At 30.8% G+C, this 26,194-nt stretch overlaps 5 protein-coding genes and 2 non-coding genes across 7 annotated transcripts; 2 read left to right on the forward strand and 5 right to left on the reverse strand.

Annotated features, from left to right (window-relative positions):
- Positions 1-373: 373 nt before the first annotated feature.
- LOC126835836 (60S acidic ribosomal protein P2) lies at positions 374-5,425 on the reverse strand. The gene is made up of 5 exons (XM_050568678.1): positions 5,282-5,425; positions 3,462-3,631; positions 3,054-3,152; positions 2,907-2,992; positions 374-446 (listed from the first exon to the last, which is right to left on the reverse strand). Exons 2-4 carry the CDS (start codon positions 3,628-3,630, stop codon positions 2,916-2,918), a joined length of 345 nt encoding a protein of 114 aa, XP_050424635.1. The 5' UTR covers position 3,631; positions 5,282-5,425; the 3' UTR covers positions 374-446; positions 2,907-2,915.
- On the reverse strand, positions 3,728-3,803 carry LOC126836276 (small nucleolar RNA Me28S-Am982). The gene has a single exon (XR_007685300.1). It is a non-coding gene; the product is annotated as a small nucleolar RNA Me28S-Am982 (small nucleolar RNA).
- On the reverse strand, positions 4,573-4,643 carry LOC126836277 (small nucleolar RNA Me28S-Am982). The gene has a single exon (XR_007685301.1). It is a non-coding gene; the product is annotated as a small nucleolar RNA Me28S-Am982 (small nucleolar RNA).
- Positions 5,426-5,520: 95 nt separating the features above from the next.
- On the forward strand, positions 5,521-8,247 carry LOC126835832 (60S ribosomal protein L19). The gene is made up of 5 exons (XM_050568673.1): positions 5,521-5,660; positions 6,349-6,455; positions 6,520-6,683; positions 7,803-7,993; positions 8,065-8,247. Exons 1-5 carry the CDS (start codon positions 5,656-5,658, stop codon positions 8,198-8,200), a joined length of 603 nt encoding a protein of 200 aa, XP_050424630.1. The 5' UTR covers positions 5,521-5,655; the 3' UTR covers positions 8,201-8,247.
- Positions 8,248-10,893: 2,646 nt separating this feature from the next.
- Positions 10,894-12,694, reverse strand: LOC126835835 (mitochondrial import inner membrane translocase subunit Tim16). The gene is made up of 2 exons (XM_050568677.1): positions 12,351-12,694; positions 10,894-11,164 (listed from the first exon to the last, which is right to left on the reverse strand). Exons 1-2 carry the CDS (start codon positions 12,553-12,555, stop codon positions 11,010-11,012), a joined length of 360 nt encoding a protein of 119 aa, XP_050424634.1. The 5' UTR covers positions 12,556-12,694; the 3' UTR covers positions 10,894-11,009.
- A 1,143-nt stretch (positions 12,695-13,837) lies between these two features.
- Positions 13,838-19,006, forward strand: LOC126835849 (serine/threonine-protein phosphatase 2A 65 kDa regulatory subunit A beta isoform-like). Its single transcript, XM_050568697.1, has 8 exons — positions 13,838-13,954; positions 14,030-14,224; positions 16,309-16,528; positions 16,585-16,745; positions 16,983-17,138; positions 17,880-18,060; positions 18,138-18,355; positions 18,941-19,006. The coding sequence occupies exons 1-8, from the start codon at positions 13,838-13,840 to the stop codon at positions 19,004-19,006; spliced, it is 1,314 nt and encodes a 437-aa protein (XP_050424654.1).
- Positions 19,007-19,426: 420 nt separating this feature from the next.
- LOC126835821 (endoplasmic reticulum aminopeptidase 1-like) lies at positions 19,427-26,194 on the reverse strand. The gene is made up of 14 exons (XM_050568647.1): positions 26,006-26,194; positions 25,792-25,944; positions 23,648-23,839; positions 23,505-23,587; positions 23,242-23,450; positions 22,988-23,168; positions 22,697-22,922; positions 22,222-22,625; positions 21,739-21,897; positions 21,415-21,673; positions 20,928-21,333; positions 20,713-20,855; positions 20,517-20,646; positions 19,427-20,452 (listed from the first exon to the last, which is right to left on the reverse strand). Exons 1-14 carry the CDS (start codon positions 26,058-26,060, stop codon positions 20,080-20,082), a joined length of 2,973 nt encoding a protein of 990 aa, XP_050424604.1. The 5' UTR covers positions 26,061-26,194; the 3' UTR covers positions 19,427-20,079.

The following is a 26,194-nucleotide window of genomic DNA, read 5'->3' on the forward strand; positions in this document are numbered from 1 at the left end:
AGTAATTTTTTCGGTTTTCTTTCTTACCATTGAAATGAAAGAACTTTTATGGCTTAATTATTTTTTTTCTTTACCTATCATACCACGCATTATTTTATGAAACTAAATATGTATTAAAGCCAAGTTGTATAAACAATTTCATAAAATCACTTAAATTTATATTATATACTATCCTCCAGAACAGAGAATCTGATTAGTTGACTATACACTTTGAATTATGCTGATAATAACAAACAAGTAGTTACTGCTGAGGACATGAAAATGTATAGGTGAAAAAAAGGTGCTGCTATAAACAAGCATTACAATTATTGGCATATTCTGTCAAGTTTCACAAAATATAGGAAAAGTTGGTTGAAAAAAAAAAACAAAAATATAATTATTTTGTAATTTTATTGAACCGTCAAATGTCGAAATACAAAATGGTCAGGAGCAGCAAGCAAGAAAACCTGAAAATAAACAAACATTTTTTTTTATTAATAATTGTTTAACATAGTTAATGTATAATAATTTTTTTTTAAACAAATCTTATAAGATTTTAGTATATGTACTTCCGAAGCAAGTACTAAGATCACTTTACTACAATACTATCCATACTTTGAAATTACAATTATTTCTATTAACGTCTCAAGTCATTTATAAAATAAAATAACTGTATTAAACGAGATAGAATTTTTTTTCGCAAACCCTTAGGAAGGTTTATGTTATAGAAAACTGTAACCCGCTGGAGCATGCATACAATTTTATTCAATATATAAATCTTAAATTAGGCTTACCTAAAACATATATTTTTCCTATATCATATCAAATCATGTCAAGTTTATTTATCTCAAAAACTGTCAATGAATATGTTTGTAGTCATTACAAAATAAAATAAGACTGTCTCAAATAAAATGGAATTTATTTTTAGGCAAACCCTTAGGAAGGTCAATTTTATAGAAATTAGTAACCCGCTGGAGTATGCAATCATTTTTGTGATATCATTAATGCTTAATCAAAAGTAATATTTCCTCTATATTTTTACAAATTGAGTCATTTATTTACCGTAAAAACTGTTAACATATGTCTGTAGTCATTATAAATAATAGACTGTATCAAACAAAATGGAATTTTTCTTTTGCAAACCCTTAGGAAGATTAATGTTATAAAAAACAGTAATCCGCTGGAGCATGCATACAACTTTTGGAGACTTCATTAATTTAAACTAATGTTCCTTAAAACATATATTTTTGTCATAACATATTAATCTTATGTGAAGTTTATATCTACAATACCTTTATTAGTTTAACATTATTTTGCAAAAACAGTTTCTTTTGAAACAAATATACTTAATTGGACACCCTTTTTTTTTAATCAATAGTACTTTTTATGCCGATTACAAGTCTGCAAAAATGTTGTGCCTCTCGCACATAACAGGGTACAACCATTATATCAAATTGTTGAAAGGCATTTAATTTTATATAGTAACAAATGATAGAACACACTATTACATAGAGTTTTATTACAATAGACTTGACAAGGGTCATACACACTTCACAGTGAATCACAGCTTCAATTTTAAGGATCCGGAGACTGGTGCTCAGACCAACACCATAGAGAGTACCTAACGTCATGCCAAAACATCTTTACAATCATAAAAAAGAAAAAAAGAATGGCAGGTATTTGGCCAAGTATGTTTACAAAAAGGTGTAAAAACCTAAATCTCAACCCAACCATAATGTATATGTGCTGGCACATTATACTAACCAGACAGACAAGATCAAGATCAAACGAGGTAGAAGAAGATGAACCAAATAACGCAAGAAATAACTAAATAATGCTAATGAACAGAATGTTATTATAATAAAGAAAAATATTAATTAACCAACTTGGTATATTTTAAAATAACTACAATGATTCAGGTCTGTACAAGGTTTTGAACAATAATTTATATGATCTACCTTCATAATATTCACCAGTACCTGCCACTCTTAACGATACTTCGTCAAAAAAATAGTAGTGATAATGTTGCGCCATGTACTTTACGACATACAATAAATTGAGTAGTACTATAAGAAAAATAAGGGATGAGGTTTATTACAAAAATTAACTCTTAAACGGCATTCACATATAAACAACTATATTCGCACATCCTTCTATTCATTTAAAAAAAATAAAATACATTATTACGATTAGGTTTGGAAAAAAAAAACACAAACGTCAGCAGTAACCGTTACAATTTAACTGCCCACACACGCATAATCAGTATCACGTGAGATATAAAAAGTAAAGATGCTTATTAGTTATTACTTATACTAAGTGAAGTTGTCGCATTTGCAGTAACCGTAATGACAATGTATACAATGATCATGAGTATCCTTTTTCTGATATACCTAACATTTAAGATCACAATTTTTTTACTTTTTTCATTTCAAATAACTATAACTATTTTCCACATTATTTTTATAGTCAGATATCATATTGTCTCCGAAATCTTGTTATTTTTCAATTATAAATAGTGTTTATGTTCTAAAACCACTATAGACAGAGTAAAATACACTTTGCGGAGCTATGTATGGATGAATTTTTTTTTAAATCACTGTTTAAGATGCTGTGATAGTCCGAAAAATAAATTAACTACCGAAAATGAGTCCTAATTACTGAACTAACACACTACAGATTAACCTTTAAGCCGAGTACGGCCCTGGTTGATAGGTTATGACACATTTTTATGCTTGAATCCATAATGTCAAACGTTTATGTATACTTTTATTAGTTAGGTATAAATACGATTATTATTAAATTAATAATATATTAGAATACCCTTTTTAATCTTTATTTTTTAAATCTTAAATAACGCTACCTTAAAAATTATATTTTCCTCATGACATATCAGTTTACAAAAAAAAAAAAATAATAACTACACTTACGTAACAGTCTTAGTTGAATAAGCCAAAGCCCATATCATCATCTGATCCTTCATCAGATTCTTCAGCCTTCTCTTCCTTCTTGTTAGCTAAAGGTAAATTATACAAATAAATAAAATACAATTAAAACACACAACAAAATTAATTTACCTTTCTTTTCCTCAGCTTCAGCAGGCGCAGCGCCACCTGCACCACCTGCAGGTGCAGCTGCTGCAGCTCCCGTTGGTACACTGGCTAACTTAGCTTTACCTGTAGAAAAATTGCTTGAGTAAATATGTTTAAGTGAATACTATAATTTAAAGAAGAGCAAACCAAGCTCAAACCTTTGATTATTTATGGTAAATCTATAAATAATAATGTTTCCAAGACCAAATGAGTAACAAACAAGAATTTTTATTAATCAAATATGGAAAGATTAAATGTGTTATTAGAATGATTAAAATGTATTTCAGGCTATTTAATTCAAATTCATTTATTTTGAAAATAGATCTTTATTGTGTCAACCTTATTATTTACCCATTTAGATGATATTAGTACAGACAAAATATTATTAGTTACCGCTTTCAATGAGTTCATCAACATTCTTGCCCTTCAGTTGCTTTATAACAATACCAAGCTTTTCAGAATCAACTTCAATACCAACAGAGCTTAGAATTTTTTCAATATCATCAGTAGCTGGCTCCTTTCCACTAAGGGCACTCAACAAGTATGCAGCCACGTAACGCATTCTAAAAAAAAAAAAGCATTACTTCATTAAATAGTACGGTAGGTAGCAGATAGTCTACTATTAGAAAAAGTTAAAATATAAAAATGTCTAAATCATATGCTGCAATCAGTTTAAAAGAATACATCACTAATTATCAGACGAAAGATGATGATAAAATTTAATCATCATTAGCAACACATAAATAAATATGAAATGTAAAGAAATTTGCTATATTTGTATACCTTAAATTAGCTTTTTATCCAAAACTAAGATATCAGATTAAAAAAATACATCACAGACTGTCAGACGAAAGATGGTGATAACAATTGATCATCATTAAAAACTTAAATGTTTTAAACAATAACTTTCTTATTTAATTATAAGTTATGTAAAAAAATTTAATATTTTATTTGACATACAAAATAGAGGATTATGCTTTTTTGTAACAACATGTAATAATTTTCTTGAATTAACTTAGTAACCTTATTTATAAATATAAATAATTAATAAATTAAATAACACTAATATCAGTAGCACATTAGCATCAGGTATCAGACCCGAAAGATGGTTAGTAGAATTGTTGTGTATCATCATATAATATAAGTATGTTAAAAATTTGTCATTTTATGAAATATTAAATTTAAAAATACTATAAGTATACTTAAGTAAAAATACCATACTTCAGATTTGTAAATAGCATCAGGTTTCAGACCCGAAAGATGGTTTAGTATAAAAAGTATCATCATATTATTTGTTCATGTTATACAATACAGTTAAATATACACAAGGGATTTATTTTAAAATTTGAAATAAATTCTGTTTTCAGATTTGTTAATAACATCAGGTTTCAGACCCGAAAGATGGTTTAATAAAAAAAATATCATCATATAATTAACAGCATTCACTCAAAATAAAATAAATCATAAATAATATATGATAAAGTAATTATTTTACAAAGAAGTATTATCAGTAAACTAACATATCATCAAAACTTTCAGCCGAAAGATGGTGAATAAATACAATCATCATATAAATACTTTGTTTACTCTTTAATGCATGCTACTATTATAATATGTATAAAATATTACTATACTGTATATTAATTACGTTTTGTTTTGAGTTTCGAAACGAGTACTTTTTAAATGTACACTAAAAATATCATTGATACCTATTCGATTTAAGTGACATAAGGTTGTAAAATATATAGTAGAATTTCCACCTACAATTTATTTAAAAAATGAATCCAGTAAAATGTATTCCAATCCAGAAAACTTGTTGAACAGTTAAACATTACTATTTTATAATTGTTTAATAAAAAATACTTTTATCGGTTAAATTTAATCTTTATCTGTAACAGAACATATAGCAGCTTGACTCTTAGCATATTCAACTTGATTATAAAACATCAATTAAATTTCCAGTAGGAATTACCATTTAGTGAGACAATAAAGAAATAAACGTGAAAAAAAAATAAAGTTTGCTTTCTTAACTGATATTTATATATTTTAATAAACCTTTTTTACGAAATCTTTAATACATACACGTGGTATGCGTGATGGGTACATTTCGTTCAGAAAAATTGTATAAGTGTTACATACATTACTATATGTATCACTTGTTCAACCAAATCACATACGATACCAAAACGAAATAAAATATATATTATACTTACTTTAAGCCTTTATTGACACGAAACGTGAGCTCGCAAAATCTTACTATAAAAGAGAAAAGTGTATAATCGTGCTGTTGCCTGTTCGACGACAAACGAGTAGTTGTAAGCGAAAAGCCGTGCACGTTACGCGTATACACTATTCAATTTCTATCATAATAGAGGTTAGGTTATAAGAATAATAATTTGGAGGGGGCATGTTCATGGAAGAATAAATATGAAAGAAGCGTCACGTTAAATTATTTCTTCCAGGAACTTTGAGGTTATCAATACTTCGTCTTTCATACGACAATCGAGTTCGAGAAAACTCGCTTCTCCTTTACCAATTCCCCGTTGTTTTTCTACTCTTCAACGTTGCATTAGGGTACTCTACAAAAATGAGGTAAGTCATACAAATTAATCAACTTAATAAATAATATTTATTTACCGAAGAACGATTGTCCTAAACGATTATTGTGGGTTCACTAGACATATTTGCGATTTTCCATAATTCAGAAAATGCCACATGTGGACCCACAGAAAAGACTTAAACTTACGCTTAAAACGCATATTTTGATACATATCATTTCAATGAGTATATATTATCGTTTATATTTGCTCCTATAGATCTTTAATGATGTGTATAATATCAGTTTGGTGTAATTATGATATAGTTTTTATTGTTCTATATGATTTACAAACTTGAACTAATGGCCTCTGGAACCGAATATGTAAATTTAAGACCAATGTAGTAAAATATAAATCTACAAATTAATATAGTACTATATTTTCCAAAATAGAACATTTTACAATAAACTATTCTTTAATTTTAATAATGATATTCCCCATTTATTAAAATGTAATAGCATCAAATGCTTGTCTCTAGAAAAAATAAATTATTAATGGTTTGGTTTACTTTATGTAATTATTGTGTACCATTAATTTTTAAAGTATGTGTTAGTCATAAAATTTAGCTATAAATGATTGAATCTTAGTAGTAGAGCCCTAAGTATATTGAATTTATTGTTTTATTTTACTACATTGCTATAACAGCATAAGTTTTTGATGATGGGCATATTATTTTATTTCAGTTCGTTAAAGCTTCAAAAACGCCTTGCCGCTTCGGTTATGCGATGTGGTAAGAAGAAGGTATGGTTGGACCCAAATGAAATTAATGAAATCGCTAACACTAACTCCAGTAAGAACCAATCTTTAAAATATAAATTAACTATGGGTTTTAAAAGTCTATTTTAACCATTAAGGACAAAATATACGAAAGCTGATTAAAGATGGTTTGATCATCAAAAAACCCGTAGCTGTACACTCCAGAGCTCGAGCACGTAAAAATGCTGAAGCCAGAAGAAAAGGTCGTCATTGTGGCTTTGGTAAAAGAAAGGGTACAGCTAATGCTCGAACGCCTCAAAAAGTAATTTATAATTTATTTACTTTTACAAAATTTTAGTTAAACTATAAATTGTCTGCATACTGCTCTACCCCAATCACCTCCACTTTTATATTTTTAGTATGATAATCATTTTACTTGTTAAATACATTCGTCATGCATTTTTTTATTTAAATCTGTAGCAACTTATACAGTTTTCTTAAACAAGTTTTTGTTCATTCATTGTATACTAATGAAACCGATTCTCAATAAATATTTTTTTTTTTACTATCTTTGAAAGAGATCAAGAAAAAACTTTAGCAACTTATGGTTATATATAATAAAGAAATTAATATTTTAGACTGCCATTAGCGTTGATGATGGCAACATTGTTGTTGAAATACGTATATGCCAAGAGTGTATTATTTTATGGTTAAGGGTTTTTAGTTATCAATTTTTTTTATTTGAAAGAGATTGAAAATATGTTGATGTATTAAGCCGAGTCCACGCTAGGAAACGTGCGTGCACTGTTTCAATGAAACACCGGTATTGGCGATTTTGTGCGTCAGCATGTATGCAAACAAAGTTCGTTGTGCGTCGTGATTTATCTGTTTTTGTTCAAATTAATTTTTACTTACCTGTTCACACTAAAAAAATATTGTCCGACATTCCCTTTAATGGTTCGCTCAAATACCGCCCTCTAGAGCGAACATCTAAACAGTGTGTGCGTACAACAAGCAAACATGTCCGAACGGAACAAACCTTGTTTCCCAACACAGTTTCCTAGCATGGAACCGGCTTAAGCTTTATTGATTTACTAGATGTACAGGGCTATCAGAATTTCATGTTGCACCTGATTTTTTTAATCATATACTAAATGTATCTCATCTAAATATTACTTATAAGAACCTATTCAATTTTTAAATTTTATTTTGCTTCTTGATATAAACATTTTATTTAGTGACTTATACTCTTTTGATTTTCATCTATTAGTATTCAGTATGTTTGAGAAAAATATAAAATTTTTGATTCCTAAAAAAATCTAGAAAACTAGCATGTGCACCAAATATTTTTACAAAATTGAAATTGCCTAATTTTAAGTATTTTTAATATTCTCTGAGTGAAAAATAACTATTAAAATTAAAATTGTCTGTATTTGTATAGGATCTTTGGGTTAAAAGAATGCGCGTGTTAAGAAGATTGTTAAAGAAATACCGCGAAGCAAAAAAGATTGATAATCATCTCTACCATCAGTTGTACATGAAGGCAAAGGGTAATGTTTTCAAGAACAAGCGTGTGTTGATGGAATTCATTCACAAAAAGAAAGCCGAAAAAGCCCGTGCTAAGATGTTAAGGTAAAAATGAATATGATTTTAGTAAATTATTATCTTTTAAGAGATGGTTAATAGTTTTTTTTCTCTCTTAGTGACCAAGCCGAAGCTAGACGTCAAAAGGTTAAGGAGGCAAGAAAGCGGAAGGAATTGCGATTCTTACAAAATAGGCAAGAATTATTAGCAGCGTACGCTCGTGAAGATGAGAAAGCTGCTGCAGCAAAAAAATAAATTGTATAAAATTGTTTTATTTTTTAATATAATTCTGACCTATTGGACACTTTTTTTTTTTCATGGATCAAGGCAATATGTTCAAATTCAGGTTCATTAATTAACATGGGTCTTGTGTAGTACTATAAAACTTCAAATTGATAAAATTAGGTTGACTCTCTTGGAATTGATACAGATGTCAGTCCCCACCTAATACAAGCCCTACTTTCTTGGGAAAAGTTAGTATAAATTATAATACATGGAAAAACTTAAAATACACTTAATTAGATAATAATATGTATAGTTTTCTTTAAAAAAAAAAAATTCATTAGACCCTAACATAAGACGAATTAAACAGTTATGGAAAAAAACTTAAGGTATAATTCTTTCTATAGTAGTATAATATGAAATGTTCTTTGACGTTCAAATAAGGGCACTTGTCCAAATGTTAAAACATTTCAGTTGAGAAAAAAATTGAATTGCTGCAAATCGTATGTCAAATAATTTAGTATAAGACAAGGTAAGATGGTTCTACAACCACTTACAGAAATATTATAAAAATAGGTACTCAAAGACATGTGCCGTTTATGCTTCATAAAATTAAACTTATAACATTTTCTTATAAATAAGTAGCTCTTTTATTACCAAAAATTGATATGATATACATTCGTTTCTTTGATGATAATGAGTTACAAATATTTTATTTTATTGAAATTTAGGAAGAAATATAGAATATGTGTCCCATTTGCACAAAACCACGTATTTATTGATATTAAATTTAATAATGTAAAGTAATGGACATGTGCCCATTCTGTGTTAAGCAATTCATATGATAACAAATTAGATTCATCTTGTTAAACTAGTGTGAAACTACTTTATTTTTATACATTTAATAGGTAAGTGTTATCGAGTTTTATTATTATATGGGACAGGAGCATAGGTCATAAAAAATTATTTTACTGTAAGTAAGTTAAACTTGCAAATAAAGAGAAATTACAAAAATTGAATTGTTTAAATCATCTAAAGAGGAAATTAAAAAAGTCTAAACCGAAAATCGGTTACAATTCCTTAAACTATTGGATTAAGACTACAGTTTTGGCAGTGCATGAGTACATAAATCTACTATTGAAATTAGCTAGATGAACTTCCAACAGTTCTTTTTAATAAAATCCCAATAGGGAATTAAATTTTTATCCCAGACAAAAAAAATGCATAAATATTGAAACCAGAATTTGGCATCAGTAAGACATGAGTCGCCTAGTTTCAAAACCAGCTGTACAATTTTTGAAAATGTTTACAAAACAACAAATAATTTCTTTAGATAGAACCAACCAAGATTTTCAAACAAACACAGTTTGGATTAGTTATATTCTTTATTTGAAATTCAATAACAGTTATACATAATATGTAATACATTGTGGTCACTTGTCAAAATGTCTTAGGGCTGGTTTGAAATTAGATGCCTCACATAGAAACTGAAATTCTAAGACAAAAATTATTTACTATTTTCATACTAGTTTACTTCTTTTTAACAAATTTATTTTTGTAAACAATGTCCGATCCTATAAAGAGGGACCTGTCTATAAAATTTTAAAAATGCTACTTATCCAGACGGACCGACCCATAAAATATTATTTAATAACTCAAACCAACCACCAAGCCCGGCCCATAATTAGATTATTAAAACCGAGACTCAACAGGAACAGTCAAAAATTGTAGCTAGTGACCAGACTGGACCAAACCCAGATTATAGTTCAGTTTAAGAATGCACGGAACTTAAGAAGGGATAAATGTCCTCTTTGAGGTAACTCGGATGAGACAAAAATATGTTTATACAATTAACAATTAATATTGATTTATTGGGAAGGAAATTTTAAGTAGAAAGAGGACTATTTACATAAAGAAACCGTAACAACAGTTGTGACATTTTAGTAATTCCTGAACAAAAATGTTTTATTAGAAGAAAACCTATAAAATAATTGTACGTTGCCACTGGCACCGATCTCCAACAGAACACGACAGAAGTGTGGTCAGGCCGACAACATTTTTAGAATTATCAAAATTATAAGTTTCCGTTATACTTGCTATTTGGCCTGAATAATAACTTTGACATCACAGCACTGCTGTATAAAACAATAATTAAATAAAACCATTTCCTTAATGTAATTCTACTATTAGACAACAGATCTTTATAGAATGCGTTGAACAGTACAATAACTACTTTACAATTAAAAGAAAAATAATCATTCTACTACTTCCACAACCTTATAAAAAGCTTAGGAAAACACATTGAATAATTCACATAATTTCTCTTAGCAGTATCCAGTCTATTTTTCTTTCGTAATACGAGTCGCCCCATGGCCAAGGGCCTAAACCGAAGACTAATATAAAATAATAATATTGATTTTGAGAAGTGGATGTATAGAATTTTACAACTAGCAACTCATTTATTCACGACCATAAAGGACAATTCAGCTGTTAGTAAAAGGAACTTGATCATTGCCAGTAAGGTCTTAAAAGAACTTCTCCAAGCTCGTACCACAAAAATTAACATTGCTACTAATAACGATAAAACAACAAAAATAACCCAAGGTCAATTATTTACAGTTAATCACAATTATTCTTGGGTTATAATTAGGTTCGGCACATCTTGGGTGTTAACACAAAGATTAAGCACTTTTTTTATATATCTCAATGTGAAAACTAATAAACAATTTAGGGAACTCTATACAACATTTGATTTGTTTATTTATAACAACAAATAATAAAACATTATTTTTTACAACATCTATTTTACAGAGTACAAAATGCCTATATAATTTTTAATTGTCTATACATTATTTTCCTTTTTTATTGATACCTCCTTGTCTAATCGCTCTTTGGCTCTATATATTTTTGACTGCAAATAAAATGAACCTCCTTTTGCTTTATCATTGATTTTGAATAAATATTCATACCGCTCTTGAACTTCGTCTTTGGTCATTCCTGAAAATAGTCATTAAATATTAAAATATTTTATAGTAAAAATATTAAAATAAAAAAAAGAGATATTTATTTTCCATAAAAAAATTTAAAACAATATTATATAGGTATAAACTGAGGCTCGTTATAAGTATTCATGACAAGTTTAACATATTTGAACATATGTTCTTATGCTCGCTATATAAAATTCATTTTGGTCAGTTTTGTTAAGGAACGTATACATGAAATAATAATTTTTTTATAGAATGTGTTATATTTATAAACATTAAACATCACAAAAATCACAATACTTAGCAAAAAAAAACCCTTTTAAATCAAATTGAAAATTGCTTAGCCATAAACTAGATTTGTTCCATAACTATTGTTAACAATTTTAATATTATTTTTTGGGAATGGAAACAAATTTCTATTTAAGTGTGAATGAAGGGTTGAAATTAGTTCCTTATATTTTATATGAACGAATTACTTTAAAAAAAAATGTTAACAACTTGATTTTGGTGATATAGATGGACATTTGGACGCTTCACCTTGGCCCACCCATTGGTTTTACTTATAACTCAACTTTTGTAATTTATAGATTGTTTTTTGATGCAACTTTTATATCATTTAATTCAAATCATCAAAGTTTTTCTTAACTCTGCTAACACATTGTAAAAATGATTTTTTTTAAAATAAATATTACATTAGAAGAAATTTCAACATGTTTTGATAAGGAATTTAAATATAGAGTATTCAAATGCATTTCATTTAAATTAAAAAAATGTAGTTATGAATCATTACTGTAATTTGATTAACTATAAACGTAATAACTTATACCAGCCATTCTCATGTTATATCTAATTACCTCTTACCATTTTATGGACCATATTCTAGCTCTATTTCCATGCAACTACATTAATTATAAAACGACCATTTTTATTACTAATTGCTGTCCGCTCCTCTCTTGACTTGTTCATCCACATATACCATTAATTTAGGAGACATCTCTTTTCTTTCTACTAACCCTGCCAGGGTATTAAATACTATAATACTTAAAACTTATAAGAAATCTATTGATGCATAATTTACAACTAACAATGAGGCGATTCTTTCAAAATACAAGGTCAAAATTATTAAAAAAAAGTTATAACTAGTTTCAAGTTTTAACATGAAGGGTCGGTTATAGATTTGTGTCCATAATTTATCTTACCTTTAACATTGAGGATTTGCTTGGCCTCTTCGAGAGATATACCGGCTTTGGCATTAGCAGCGGCGTGCGCTGCTCCTGCGCGGCCACCGCCTGCCCTACGAGCAGCTTCTTGACTAGCTGCGTATTCTTGTTTGAGTGCTTTTGTAAACGCTTTACCGACTATCTGTGATCCAAGAATTATGATTTGTACTAAATATTTGGCCATAGTAGTATAATATGGTTTCAAATATTGACATTTGAAATGTCAATTTGAGGATATCAGGAAAAAGGAAAGCCCGTCCTAAATGACCAGCGAAGTGCGAACATGCATCAAATAATATTTATCCCATTGATAAGTATATACGTTTTAAATGATAACATAATACAAATTAAAAACGATTATGAACAGCTTAATCGCATGGTTACTGATATAATATCCAAGGCCATGTGTTCATATTATCACTTATCTCTGACGGCCGATTGGATTTAACTCATGGAAGAATATAAATAGTGGCAATTTTGAATTATATCAAAATGTTTGATATTTCGATTCATAAGAAAAATGTGGAAATCTACAGCTTATAATTGCTGAACGCACGAGTTGCAACTTGCAAATAAGTTAAATTGACATAAGAATGTGTTAATTTATACCTATAGATTATTTTACTGTGCACGGAAAATGACAGAATACAGTGCATCTATACAGGGTGTCCCACAATGACTCGACAAATAAAATAACTTGTTCTAGTGAATATTTTTTAAAAACAAATTTTTTAATTAATTTATACTCATTTGTCCTATAAGCACCACGTGTTTAATTGAACTTAACTATTTTACTTTTTTAATTATAGAGTAAACGCGTAGAGATATTTTTATCTGCGCGCATTAGTCTACCGCACTCCACCTCCCATCATACAATTTAACCTTTAGTAAGTTAAAAAGTAATTATCCAAATCTGGTTATCTACTAGTTAACATTTTCAGCAAATTATTCTTAATAAAATGGCTATCTTGAATTTAAAAAAAAATGTAACAAGAAGAATTTAAAAAAACAATTAAAAATAGTTAAGCGCAATAAAAACGCGGTGCTTATCAGCTTATAGCGCAAATGAGTATAAATGAACTTTTATAACGATTTAGTTAACTCGATTTGCATATCTATATTTATCAATGAGCTATGTATAAAAATATTGTATTTAGAATACAAAAATACGGTGTTTTTGAAAATTGTATTTCATGGAAAAATGTATTTTTTATAACCTCATCGATGAAAGTGGCGTGTAGCACTTAAAGAATGTATTTCTTCCGTGGCAACTGGCAATTTTTCCAAATCTACTGAACTAGGTATGTATAACAGATTAAAAAAAAAAAAAATTAGACATTTTTATCATTAATACAATAAATACAATTTGGTATATTGTTATTTATTTTACAGTTAAAAATACTTTTTTAATGTTTTATATGTATCTACTGCTAATAACGTATTTAAATTAATTAGTGTAAAATATAATGTGCGACGTGGAAGAAAGTTGGGAATCAGCTCACGCTGACTTTTCCATTCTGGATGATGATCTTATATTTATTTACTCATTTTTCGAAAGCTCTAAAACCTACGACTTTCAAGAAGTGCGAATGTGTTTGTATTGTTTTTATTATAATTAATTTTCCTAATTAATTAATTTTACTTTTTTTTTCATCAAGGATCGCCTAGACGTAAATAGTAACTTGAAGTTAGTCGCTGATAAACTGGGTGTAAAAAATACTCGTACACGTCTAATCCCGTTTCTGACTAATTATATTATTGCTGGAAAACTGACCGAGTTAAAAGAATTGGCCCTTATTTTAGGAGATTTTGAATGTTATGTCGGAGGACCAAAATACGCTCATGTTTTGCTTGTAAATATACATTTATCATCTGTTATCATGTAGCTATACTTAAATTTTTTAGTTTGTTAATTTTGTATAACATAAATAAGTAGATTTTTTTATTTAATAAAAATATTATAGTAGGAGTTATTCTAACGATTACTAAAGCTATAAAGTAAATTTATCTTAAAAAAATTTATAAAAATTGCTCTTAATTTTGCATAAATTATTTTTTTAATACAATTAAATTAATAATTGTTAGACCGAACGGTTGAACATTTTGACGCTTTTCTTTTCAATTGCCTATACATATTATGTTTTTTACGGTGCTATGAAAATTGTATAGTCTGGACTTAATTTATTGCGAAGTTATGGTCAAAAATGTGAATCACATGCTTCATTTATTCATAATGCAATACTGAGTTGAAGACTTTGGGGCAACAACAAGACTTGTCCTTTTTTTTTCAAAATGTTTTTAAATCCAAAAAAAAATTTTTTCAAAAAATTATAAACATTTTTTTTTAAAAACAATTGAAATTCCAAAAAAAATTCTAAACAATTTTTTTTGGAATTTAAAACGTTTTAAAAAAAAAAGTCTTCAATTATTATAAACATTCTTTGAAATTTAGAATTTAAACTATGTAAACTGATTAAAGCTTATGTGTAATGAGACTTTTTGTACATCTTACATTACTTATAGAACTATTTATCGTCTATTTTTCTGTGTTAGCAAGATACGAATGTTTTTTACAAATTTAAAAACACTACGGACTAAAGGATTTTCATTTTTTTTAGTGTTGATAATATTTTACAGTCTGCTACAATCGGTGATTTTCAATAAAATTATAACTTATTTTAGAAAACCAAGTTAAACAACAGCTTTAATTTGAAAAGGTTATTATGGCGCCGGATCGTAATTTTAAAAATCAGCAATTTTTAAAAACTATAAAATATTATTCAAATTGAAACGAATAAAATACATTGAAACCCTATTTTATGGGGATTTTTCGGAAGAAAACAAGTTAAACTTCGAGAAAACAGTTGAATTTTTAAAAAATGTATAATTGATAATTCATATATTTTTAATAACTGAAAGTAAATCCGCGTCCGACAAATTCTATGTTTATCAGCGTTCCTGACATGTATTATTCGCAAATGAGGGGAAAGAGTCTAATGGGTAACTTAGATTTTTTTATTATACTTCTAAATAATTATAAAGATAGAGTGAAGCTAAATTTTTATAATTGTTTTTATAAATTAAAACATCCTCATTTTTTACTTCTAAATTATAGTATTCATTATTTTTTTTTTACTGAAAATACGGGACAAGCCCAATGTTATTATTAAAAAATGAGACGTACTTTTATAAACGGCAAAACCAATGACACACTCCCTAACAAAAGACATTAAAAGTAAAGGACCTCTACATTAGCACTTATTAGGGCGTTTTGTGTAGAACCTTTTTCACTAGAACTTAACATTAAATAAACTCATTTAATACTACAAGAAAGAATAAATACCTGTTTTTATATTTAATTTTTTTTTAAACTTTTATAACGCATACATCTCCTTTTTTTATACTAAAACATATGCTTCTACTTCTATCAGTACATTCTAATTTCGTAATAATTTGTATTTGAAAAATTGCAATTTTTAAAGTTTCTTAATTATTTTTACAATAGTATTTAAAACGAAAACTAAAAATCTACTTCGATCGATACATCATAATTCAAGTATTGAAAAATCTATCTGTTTTCAAAGCTTTTGTCGAATTACGCATAACGCATTTCAGAGTACAAAATAAATAATGAAGAGTGGAATCAAAAAAGGCTTTAAGTGCCATTTTTCCTAAAAATTATTTTTTTAGCCAAAAAGGATGTATGTTTCATCGCCAATGTAACGCAATAAGGTAGAAATTTCATCGTCGATTGGCACTTACAGGCTTTTTTAAGTTTTGAGCCGTTTTCGACCAAAAATACACAAATTTAGAGGTTCTTTAACTGTTTTTAGTCAAATTAGAATTTTTTATACTCTTAGTTAACCTATGTATTATATTAACTAATAAAGTAACCTAAACTTTTTAAAAAAAACCTATAAAAGACAATTATTTTTAGTCACCATTGGAAGAATTAGCGGGTTGTAAATCGAGCGATGTCAGAATGGCTGCCGTTAGATCACTGTTGGCAGTAGCTGGAATCATGGAAGTCAGTGATTTAGAAGCATACTTTATACCAATGATTGCGAATATGGCGGTTAACGATCAGTGTGCCAAAAAATGGTCAGTTTGTCATTTGTTTTCCGCCGTGTATTTACGTGTCGACCCTGAATATCAAGGTAAGTATTTTTCCTATACGACATTACTCACATTTATAATAATTCAATTATTTCAGAAAATTTAATGCAGTATTACTACTATTTGAGTTCAGATACATTACCGTCTGTTCGTCAGGACGCGGCTAAATGTTTGGCTGACTTGAGTGAAGTAGCTCAGTTACCGGTCATCGTCACCAACATAATACCTCGATTAGCACAGTTTAGCGCCGACCAAAATGTAACTACTAAATATACTTAAGCAAAGGCAGATTTTATTTTTTAGTTCAGATTCGGAAAAATATATTGGTAGCAAAATCTAAACAAATGCAAATTTTCTAAAAAAAAAAAAAAAACTTTGGAGTATCTGCGACATAAATCCATATCTTCTTAATAATTGAACCACCTATTTATTATAAAATCATATTATAATATTTTGTTTTACTTGCAACAATAATACATTTTATACATGTTAAAGGAACATGTGAGGACTTTAGCTCTATCGTCGGCCATTATGATATCGAAACGCCTCGACGCGATCTTCACAGAACAGAAAATCATTCCGATCATACTGAATTCCATTGAAGATCGATCGTGGGGAGTGCGATTGACTGTCGTCAAAAACATTACCAAGGTGTTCGCTAAATTAAAAATTATACACGCTATAATACCCAACTATGTCGTTAAAATGTCATTTAAAAAGTTATTATTTTTTTTTATTTCTGTTTGTACGCCGATAAAGATGCTTGGGGTATTCGGGATAGACTGCAGTAAATTAACGGAAATCGTCATGCAAATGCTAACAAAGCTGACCAAAGACCAACAAGCAGAGGTTCGGTTTCGCACAGTGGCCACCGTATATGATTGTACCGTAATGTTATACAAAGGACTGTCGACCGAGGAAGCCGACCAAATCGTAGTAGACTACTTGATTCCGGCCATTTACAGTTTAAGTCGGGACAGCGATTTAAAATGTAGAATGGAGGTACCTGTTGTGCTAGCAAAATTTGGAAAGATAGTTCCTTCCGAACTGTGAGTTAAAATCATACAAAAGGTAAAAGTTAAAATTATGACTTTTAAAACTAATTTATGGGTTATGCCGTAGGGTAAAAGATCACCTTGTAGGACTGACGAAAGAATTGGTACAAGACCAAAACATCGATATCGTATTCAACGTGGTGAAACATGTCAAAGATATACTAGGAGTGAAATACACCGTGAGTATGACTAATAGATAAGTTTAGTCAAAGGATTCATGTAGGAACAAGTTTTCAAATCTAAAATTTTGCCACTAATTCGCGTGGGACCCACAAAGAATTCACATTTCCAGAAAATAATTTCCCGAAAGTTTGACATTGTTTCATTATATTATTAGGACATGGTAACATTGCCTGAAGATCGTTTGATCTGTTGTTTGAAAGCTTTTATTATCAACGATTCGTGGGAAATCCGGAATGCGGGAGCAATGCACCTAGGCACATTGGCCGTTCAAATGGGCATAACGTTTTTCGAAGAGTACTTGAAGCAAGCGTTTTACATTTTATTAGTCGACTCAAGTAAGTAGCCTAATATTAGAAACAATTTATAACTTGTATCTTCACTTGTATCTGTTGGATTGTTACACATTATCCAGAATCAGCTGTTCAGTGTACTGCGATGGAAGTGCTTAAAACGTTGGTAAACGAATTCGGAATGGAATGGGCACAGTCGTCGGTTGTGCCGTACTTGATAAATTTATCATATACAAGAAATACTTACAACAAAATGGCGTTCTTATCGTTCGCCAAAGTATGTGCAACCGTCATTTGTATACGATTTAGATCTTTAATAATGAACACGAGGGAAAATTTGGTAGAGCAATGATTTTTGTGGGATACACTTAAACCTGCTTGGAATATCTTAACTCATCAGTTGTATTTAAGATTTTTCTTTAAAAAATAATATTTTGCAAATTTTGCCCATGACATTTATGCGAAAGCTTAGTTTTTCAAACACAGTCTGTTTAATTGTACGTCCTAATGTCATTATTACCTACATCGATTATTATATTAGACATTTTGCCAAATCTGTGATCGGTTGACGCTGGAGATGTTATTCCCTTGTGTTATAAATATTCATTTGGACGAAAACCCAAACCTACGCTATGCCGTAATCAAAATCCTTCAACTGATGATGCCGCTATTTACGGAGTATGAAAATAATATCTAGTACCGTTTTCCTTTCGGGAGTTCATAATACTTAAACATTATTCCTACAGTAAAGGCGATAGGAAACTAATTGGTGAAATCAAAAAAGTGTTAAAAATATTGATCACTGATAAATGCACGCATGTCAACGAATTAGCAGTACGCGTTTTGGACGAGATGTTTGGTAAGTATTGAACGTCGGTGCTCTTCGCTTAAATATTGTTACTTCGACGTTTTTGTAATCCAATAGATTCAGATATTCCAGACAGCCATCGCTCGTGAATGGTATTGTTCAGCGTTTTTCCCTGAAAAGTAGTTATTTTCGAAAACATTCCTGCTACTGATTTTCCTCGCCGTAAATAATGTACGCACATCAATAGTTGTTAATTTTTAATGGCTTTGAAATTTAAATGATTCTGTTTCAAAATTATATGATAAATTGTGTATAAAATTGATTCCATTTAAACCTTTATCAGATTATTGACAATATGTTATCAGTTATATTAATAAAGTTTAGTTACACTTATTTAATAATATATGTAAAAATATACATTTTGTTGTTTTGTTTTTTTAGTATTTACAAATATACTTTGTAATATTTTTATATCATAATCAATGCATTACTGTTTTTACAGTTAACGAAGTAAAAATATAAGTCCATACTTATAAAACTACATTATATAATTTAGTACATTATTTTATACGCGTATCAATGAAAAGTAACTATCACAATGACAAAGTTATCAAAAATAATACAACACGATCCGTGGATTAATTTTGTACGCATTTTTATTTATTTATTAGCTCAATATCTATACCGCCTTAACAGCAAGTATGTTTTGTCTATTGTAATTTGTATTATGATGTACTATAAAAAATGTTATACATAAATTAGATAGAAAAAAAAGTACACTTTATGCTACTGTTATACATTATTAAGTAACCCTGTGAACACAAACTGGAGACAATCAATTCATTTAAAATTTGTTATTCTAAAAACCCTGAATTTCAGCAAACCCCTTTTATAATTCAGTAATACAAAATATATATAAGAAAACTTTTATCAAACATAGCTACGCTAATAATGTCACACTTATGTAAGCAATGGTGAATCGTAAAAAAAAAGTTATTAACTACTATTATAATTTTCATTTGGAAGCATTATACGTTTATGTAAAGTATTAAGTAACATTATCAGACAATCCATTTTTATATCGAAAATACTATGTATAACTTATCTTTTGATTTAACACCAAACGATTTGAAATTCTCATTATTCCCGCATCAGTCTTAAACAATTGTTTGACTTATCATTCCAAAAATATCATACATTTCAAAATTAGGTATTTATTCCACATTCCGTTCCTATATTTATATATATTATATTTATTAAGCTTTTTCATGATTCAACAGCCAATTATATATGTGGACTTCGTTGTTCTTGACCCAATGAACGTTTAACTGTATCATCTCCAAACTCTGTTCCAATGCCCTAGTGCCAGATCCTACATCTATGTTACGGAAAAAGTCTGATACTTCTTTGAAGTCATACTCGGTGGCAAAATGAGAAGTAACCGCTGTAATAAGACCCCCCATTGTAAATGTGCCGTTTCCAAACATAGTTTGTAAATTATCCCAATTCGCTTTAAGATGTCGCCAAGCTAACAGTTGTCCTTGAAGTCCTTGAGAAGCTACTACTCCCAGGACCATTTTTACATCTTGCGCTTTCACTTTTGACGGGTCTAACGTAGTCGACAAGTATCTGTATGAAAATAAAAACTTAAAACGTCTATAATAATTAATAGTTTATTTTAAACGGCATTTACCTTTGCAATAACCAAGGATCTTCCGTAGCACCTAGTATTTTAAGAAGCAATTTTCGTTCGCTGGGTACTCGACTTTGGTTATATTTGTCCCAACAATAGTTCCACTCTTTAACATCTCCGTGTCTAATTCCTAGAAACGTTAGAACCTTGATTAGTATCAAAATATATTTATAAAATTATAAACATCCTGCATTACCCGCTAAATAAACAACTTCTCTTAAATTTGGCGGTATTCGTTTATTTTCATACATCCACTCGGCAAATTTGTTTTTCGCTTCTTTAACCACGTCTTCGATTCCAGATAATATAGCAGAAGCTAATATATCTGATCTCATTAACCTAATATCAAAAAAAGTATCATACCAGGCGATTATAAATAGATTAAGCCAATACAAGTAAATTTAACCGTACTTTTCTAAATGTGTCCCTTCATCCTCCCAACCGACTGATCGTGCAACAGGACCGAGGAGACCCTTCATGTAACTCAAAAACATTCTATAAGGTGACGACTCCGATAGATATTTGCTCCAGTTTTGAAAGTGTTCTAAAGCTGTGGCCCATGGTACATAGTCTCTTTCCTTATATAAATACTTGGACAACTCCAGAGGGACTGTTACGTTAAGAACTCCTGCTCTGCATAGCGTGAATACATCATCGACTAAAGACGCTCTATCGGCGGCACTAAATACTTCGTGGTTGAGTTTCAGTTGGCCAATAAGCTCATCCCATAACCCGTTGTCATAATTTACTCGGTAAAACCCAGATTGATTTACGTTAGCTTTTAGCCATCGCACTTTTGGGTCTACTTCGAATCTCACTGCGCAAACAATCAGTAACCAAATAAATATATAACCATTAATAATAATAATAATATACAAATTTGCTTTGTTTTACAAACCATCAGTCATGTTCATCCAGACGACTTCTTGTTCGCGGAAGCTCGTGATATCCGTGTAAAAGCTTAATGGCACAAACCATTTGTACTCGTAAGGAGATGGTTCAGCTCTGCTCTTCACCTCGTGCGCTATTTCGGCAGTCAGTAGGAATCGACTTTGCATGGCAGTAAACGATACCGCGTTAGTCGATGATGAACTATTTTCGCGAGTGATTTTAATCACCGGAAACCCCATCTGACGAGTCCAAGTATCCATGATCGCCTAGAAAAGAACACATGCGTCAGTTAATAACGTTAAAAATATCGAATTGGCTGTAACACGCATACTTTAACTTGTACAGTTTCGTTAGCGTGTTTGCTGAGTACACTCCATAGATCTTTCGTATCCGCGTTGCCGTATTTGTGTGTATTGAGATAATCGTTCAAACCACTGCGCAAAGTTTCGAGACCGAGAAACTTCTCTAACATGTACAAAATAGCAGCGCCCTAGAAAAGCAAAAAAACATTTTGCCTTAGTCATTTGTACGCGAAGAACAGATAAAGGCGTTAAAAAAAACTAGAATTTTTCCACTGTCAGATCATTTTTTCCAAATTACTAACTTAAAGTAGCCCTAAGACCTACGACAGCTTCTTGTGATATTCAACCTCGGTCGGAAACTGGTATAGGTTGTAATATTTTATAACGATGGGGTAATTTTTGTCTAAGCCCAAGGCAATTAATTACCCATTAGCTAAACTACCTAATAGGTCAATCCTAAATTCATAAGCCCGGGGACAGCCCTATAACGTAGGGGGTGTGTTCTGACTAACCTTACTGTATGATATCGAGTCGAAGATAGCTTCGATTTCTACTGGGTCGTGCACGGTGACGCTTATCGGATGCGAAGTAGACAGTGCGTCTAACCTCAGACCTTGTTGGGTCTTGTCAAGCACGAACTGAGCCATCATCAGCCAACCGGGCATCACGTGCTCCACTCCGCGGTACTCCAAATAACTTGCGAATCCTTCGTTCAACCACAAGTCGTTCCACCATCGCATAGTCACCAGATTTCCAAACCACTGATGGGCCAATTCGTGGGCCACGACTACGGCTACCCACTGATGAGCGGCGGCCGATGTTTCGTTTTCGTCGTATAATATCGAAGTCTCCCTGTACGTGATTAGGCCCCAGTTTTCCATAGCGCCGGCTCCAAAGTCTGGTATAGCTATTAAATCTAATCAAAAGAGAATACAAATGATGATACACGCGCTGCTAAGTTGTGTCTATGGCCGTATGTCATCATACCCTGTTTCGGTAGCGGATAAGGTACACCAAAGAATTCTGTGTAATGGTCCATCACTTGGGTGGCGGTGTTCAAAGCAAACGTAGTTTGGGACAGTAGATCAGGGGGTGCGTATACTCGTACGGCGACCCCCTGCGCAGTTTGTGCATGTACATACTGATAATCACAAACGACAAACGCCACAAGATATGTGCTCATCTCCACGGATTCTTCAAAATCGTCTCTCATCTGGAACCCACCGTGGTTATTGGTCGTTTACGATCAGAACTATTAAAAGTATAATATTATCGTACCAGTCCGACTCCCATGTATAACCCGTCGTCCACGGACTCCTTGATCGGCATGTTAAACAACGCTATGTGAAATCTGTTTCTCAAAATCGACATTCGAAATCGCGCCTTAAACTGAGGCTCGTCGAAACATGGAAACGCCGAACGCGCGTAAGTTGGTTCGAAATGAGTGGTAGCCAAATACCTAAAAAAAAAAAATTGTCACCACACGTTAATTTAATAGCGATTAGTGTTTTTCGTTTTCCATATGCGCTTACCTCCTTTCTCCTCTGCCCGTGGTATAACTGCTCAAGTAAAACCCTTCTAGTTCTTTGCTCAGTCTAGTCGTATACCTGATGAGTAGAGTGTAATTTAATTCCGCCGACAACGTATCTTCGAACTCTAACAGTATTTGTTGACCCGCTGAGTATTCCAGCGTCCGGGACACTTCGAATCGTATTTCATGGTTATCGGCGTTCATCACATGCTGAAAAAATTAAAAATTAAAAAATGCACACCATACTGCAATTTTAACACTCACTTTGTCAACTAGGGTAAGATTTTTGCTGTGAAAAACTATGTAATCGGTATCGTGGGTGAGCCGGAAGTTGATTTGGACTTGACCTAGTAACCGAATGAACAATTACAAATGTATGGTCGATGTGACATGTATTTTAAGTATACCTTTTACGTCTAAGCTCGTCAAGTTAGGATGTATTTTTATGTGGTAGCTGTAAGGCCTAGCAAATGTCGGCAGTCGTACGTTGTTCCAAGGGAAAATGTCGCCGTTTGTGGCAATCGGTATGACTGAACGAGAGCGGTTAACTCCATCGTCGTCGGGCAAAAACATAGGTCTTTCGCCAATGCACGGGCAATCTATAGGTTTAAAAAAAATAAACAAATGTTACTTTTTAATTCTTAAAATATATAAATTGTCACATCCTCTTAAGAAGACGTCGTACAGTCAATTTTCGAGGGGACAAATTGACTATAAGAATGCGTTTTACTCACTCCGTGATGAATTTAGAGTTAAACCATAAAAAGGTATTTTACTATCGAAAACGAGGACTTTTCGGAGGGAAGCCATATCCGTTTTAAAAAATAAATCCTAGAAAAATGTTGGTAACTATTTAAAAAGTAAAAAAATGTTTAATACATCATTAAATGTCAAGTCAAATAATGAATATATTAAAACGTCATTCCCTTCAAAATATCGATTTTTTGGTAGATGTTTTTGCTTAAACCCCATAATGGACCATTTAAACGCAACCTAATGGCGTGCTAAATATTTTAGTAAAAAAATTGTGAAACATTTTGTTAATGGGCGTTATGAAGCTCTGTTGGAAAAAAATTCTAGAACTAAGAGTTTTAACTACTGTACTAATAAAATTACACACTGGTTTTCGAAAAAAATTCCCCATGGAACTCCTTAATAAATAATTGGTATAACGACACATACTCTTAAGGGTCCCAGACGTGGATATTTAAACATAATATAGCTAATTATTGGTGTAAAAGTGGTTTTATTAAATTTTAACGGTGTTAACTTATTTTCAGGTTAATTTTTTTCTGATTTATACCCATTTTAATTGTGAAAATGGCTTTACAAAAAAACGAGGAAGCGTCGTAGGATGGTTGGATTATTAGTAATTATTGCTTTTTTTAAAAGAAAAATACTTGTTTTAGTCCGCATTTTATAGATTTATTTTCGAAGGCCGTAATCAAAGTTCAAATTGTACAGTTATTTTAACCATAATTTTTGGTAGCTAAATCAACAAAATTATATTTATTTAAATTGAATCGTTTATTTATGGAAGGTGATAACTGATAAGTCCCACTTTTGTTAAAAATCACTTTTTTTAATAAATATGTTTTGTGGCTATAGAGGAATCTTTTACTTTTTAAAGTAGTCAAATTCGTATGATAGCTCATTTTATTATGGCGATTCAAATATTTAGTTAAATTTAATTAAATTTTGAAGTCAGGAAAAAAGTTTCTATTAATGATTCATATATTTTTAAATTCATAACAAAATATATTGGCAAAGTAATTTTGGTTTACACCACTCTATTGCACACAATCCCGTTTATGATTTAGTAATTTTATTTATGTAAGCAGTAAAATAACTCATTTGTTTGTGAAAATGGTGAAACTCGTTCAATTAAAACTTACTGTTGGTTAAAAAATACATTTAAAAATGTGGTATTCACAAATTTAAACACATTTAGATATAGTGCATAAGACTTCAAAATATTTTTTTATACATTTTTTCAAGTAAAACTGTATGTGGAAAACAGTTATTTTTAATTTCCCGAATGTTTAACTTTTTGGACTAAACAGTACCTAAACTCCTTTCATCGAAAATCGAATCAATTAGTATGTTGTACTCGCACATATTACAATACAAATCAATACAACATTCAAAATAAACCGAATGTCATTTAACAATTTTGGTTGATCAATTTTACGTGAGGGTGGTGGGACGTGGGGTAGTCGAAGGGATGGAGTGAGTGGACCGTTTCACTACTCCTTTTACCTAACCGGCGCCTGATATGAGCGAGGTTGCCGGCTCAGCCAAATCAGCAAAAGTACCTAAGACGATACAAAATAAAGTTTTTAAAATATATTTTTCCTCTGCGGTAGTCGGTGTATATTAGTCGTTTGCTAAATAATACATATATATATATATATATACCGATAGGGTAATTTTGTAGGCTGTAAACGTATGGAACGTTAGTCGCTCGATAAAAGTTAATAATAATTTTATCCTTGACCCGATATTGCCGACCGACGGCCTGTATACAAAAAAAGTACAATTTTATACTTGCCATTTTGCGGACCGGCGTAAGCTATGAGCAGCGAACATAAAAACATCAAAAAAAGGGTAGTGCTCGCCATGATCAACGCTGTGCGCCTCGAACAGGCCGTCACGGCCGTGTGTTCGTAGATGCTGGACTTGTGCATGATGTCTTGATTGTCCCCTAATACAACAGAACGGTTTTAACGATACAGTTGACAAACGCCATTAGAATTGTTGCATACTGTAATGGTTGATGGCTGTCAAAAACGCTACATCTTCGACTTCGGGCTCCGCCATCGCGCGACGGTGGTGTTTCGGTAAGACCTGAAAAATGATGTGTAAAGCTTTACTGATACAAATGCTACTGCTGGAACGACGCCGATGTAATATACAGACGGCAATGTTCTATTGACGTTTTTCGCCCTCTACTG

Source organism: Adelges cooleyi, unplaced genomic scaffold, assembly GCF_023614345.1.
Source record: "Adelges cooleyi isolate 19-005CV unplaced genomic scaffold, UGA_ACOO_1.1 ACOO_flye_CR_arks_rails_tigmint_CR_PRNA_23, whole genome shotgun sequence".
Taxonomy (NCBI): domain Eukaryota; kingdom Metazoa; phylum Arthropoda; class Insecta; order Hemiptera; family Adelgidae; genus Adelges; species Adelges cooleyi.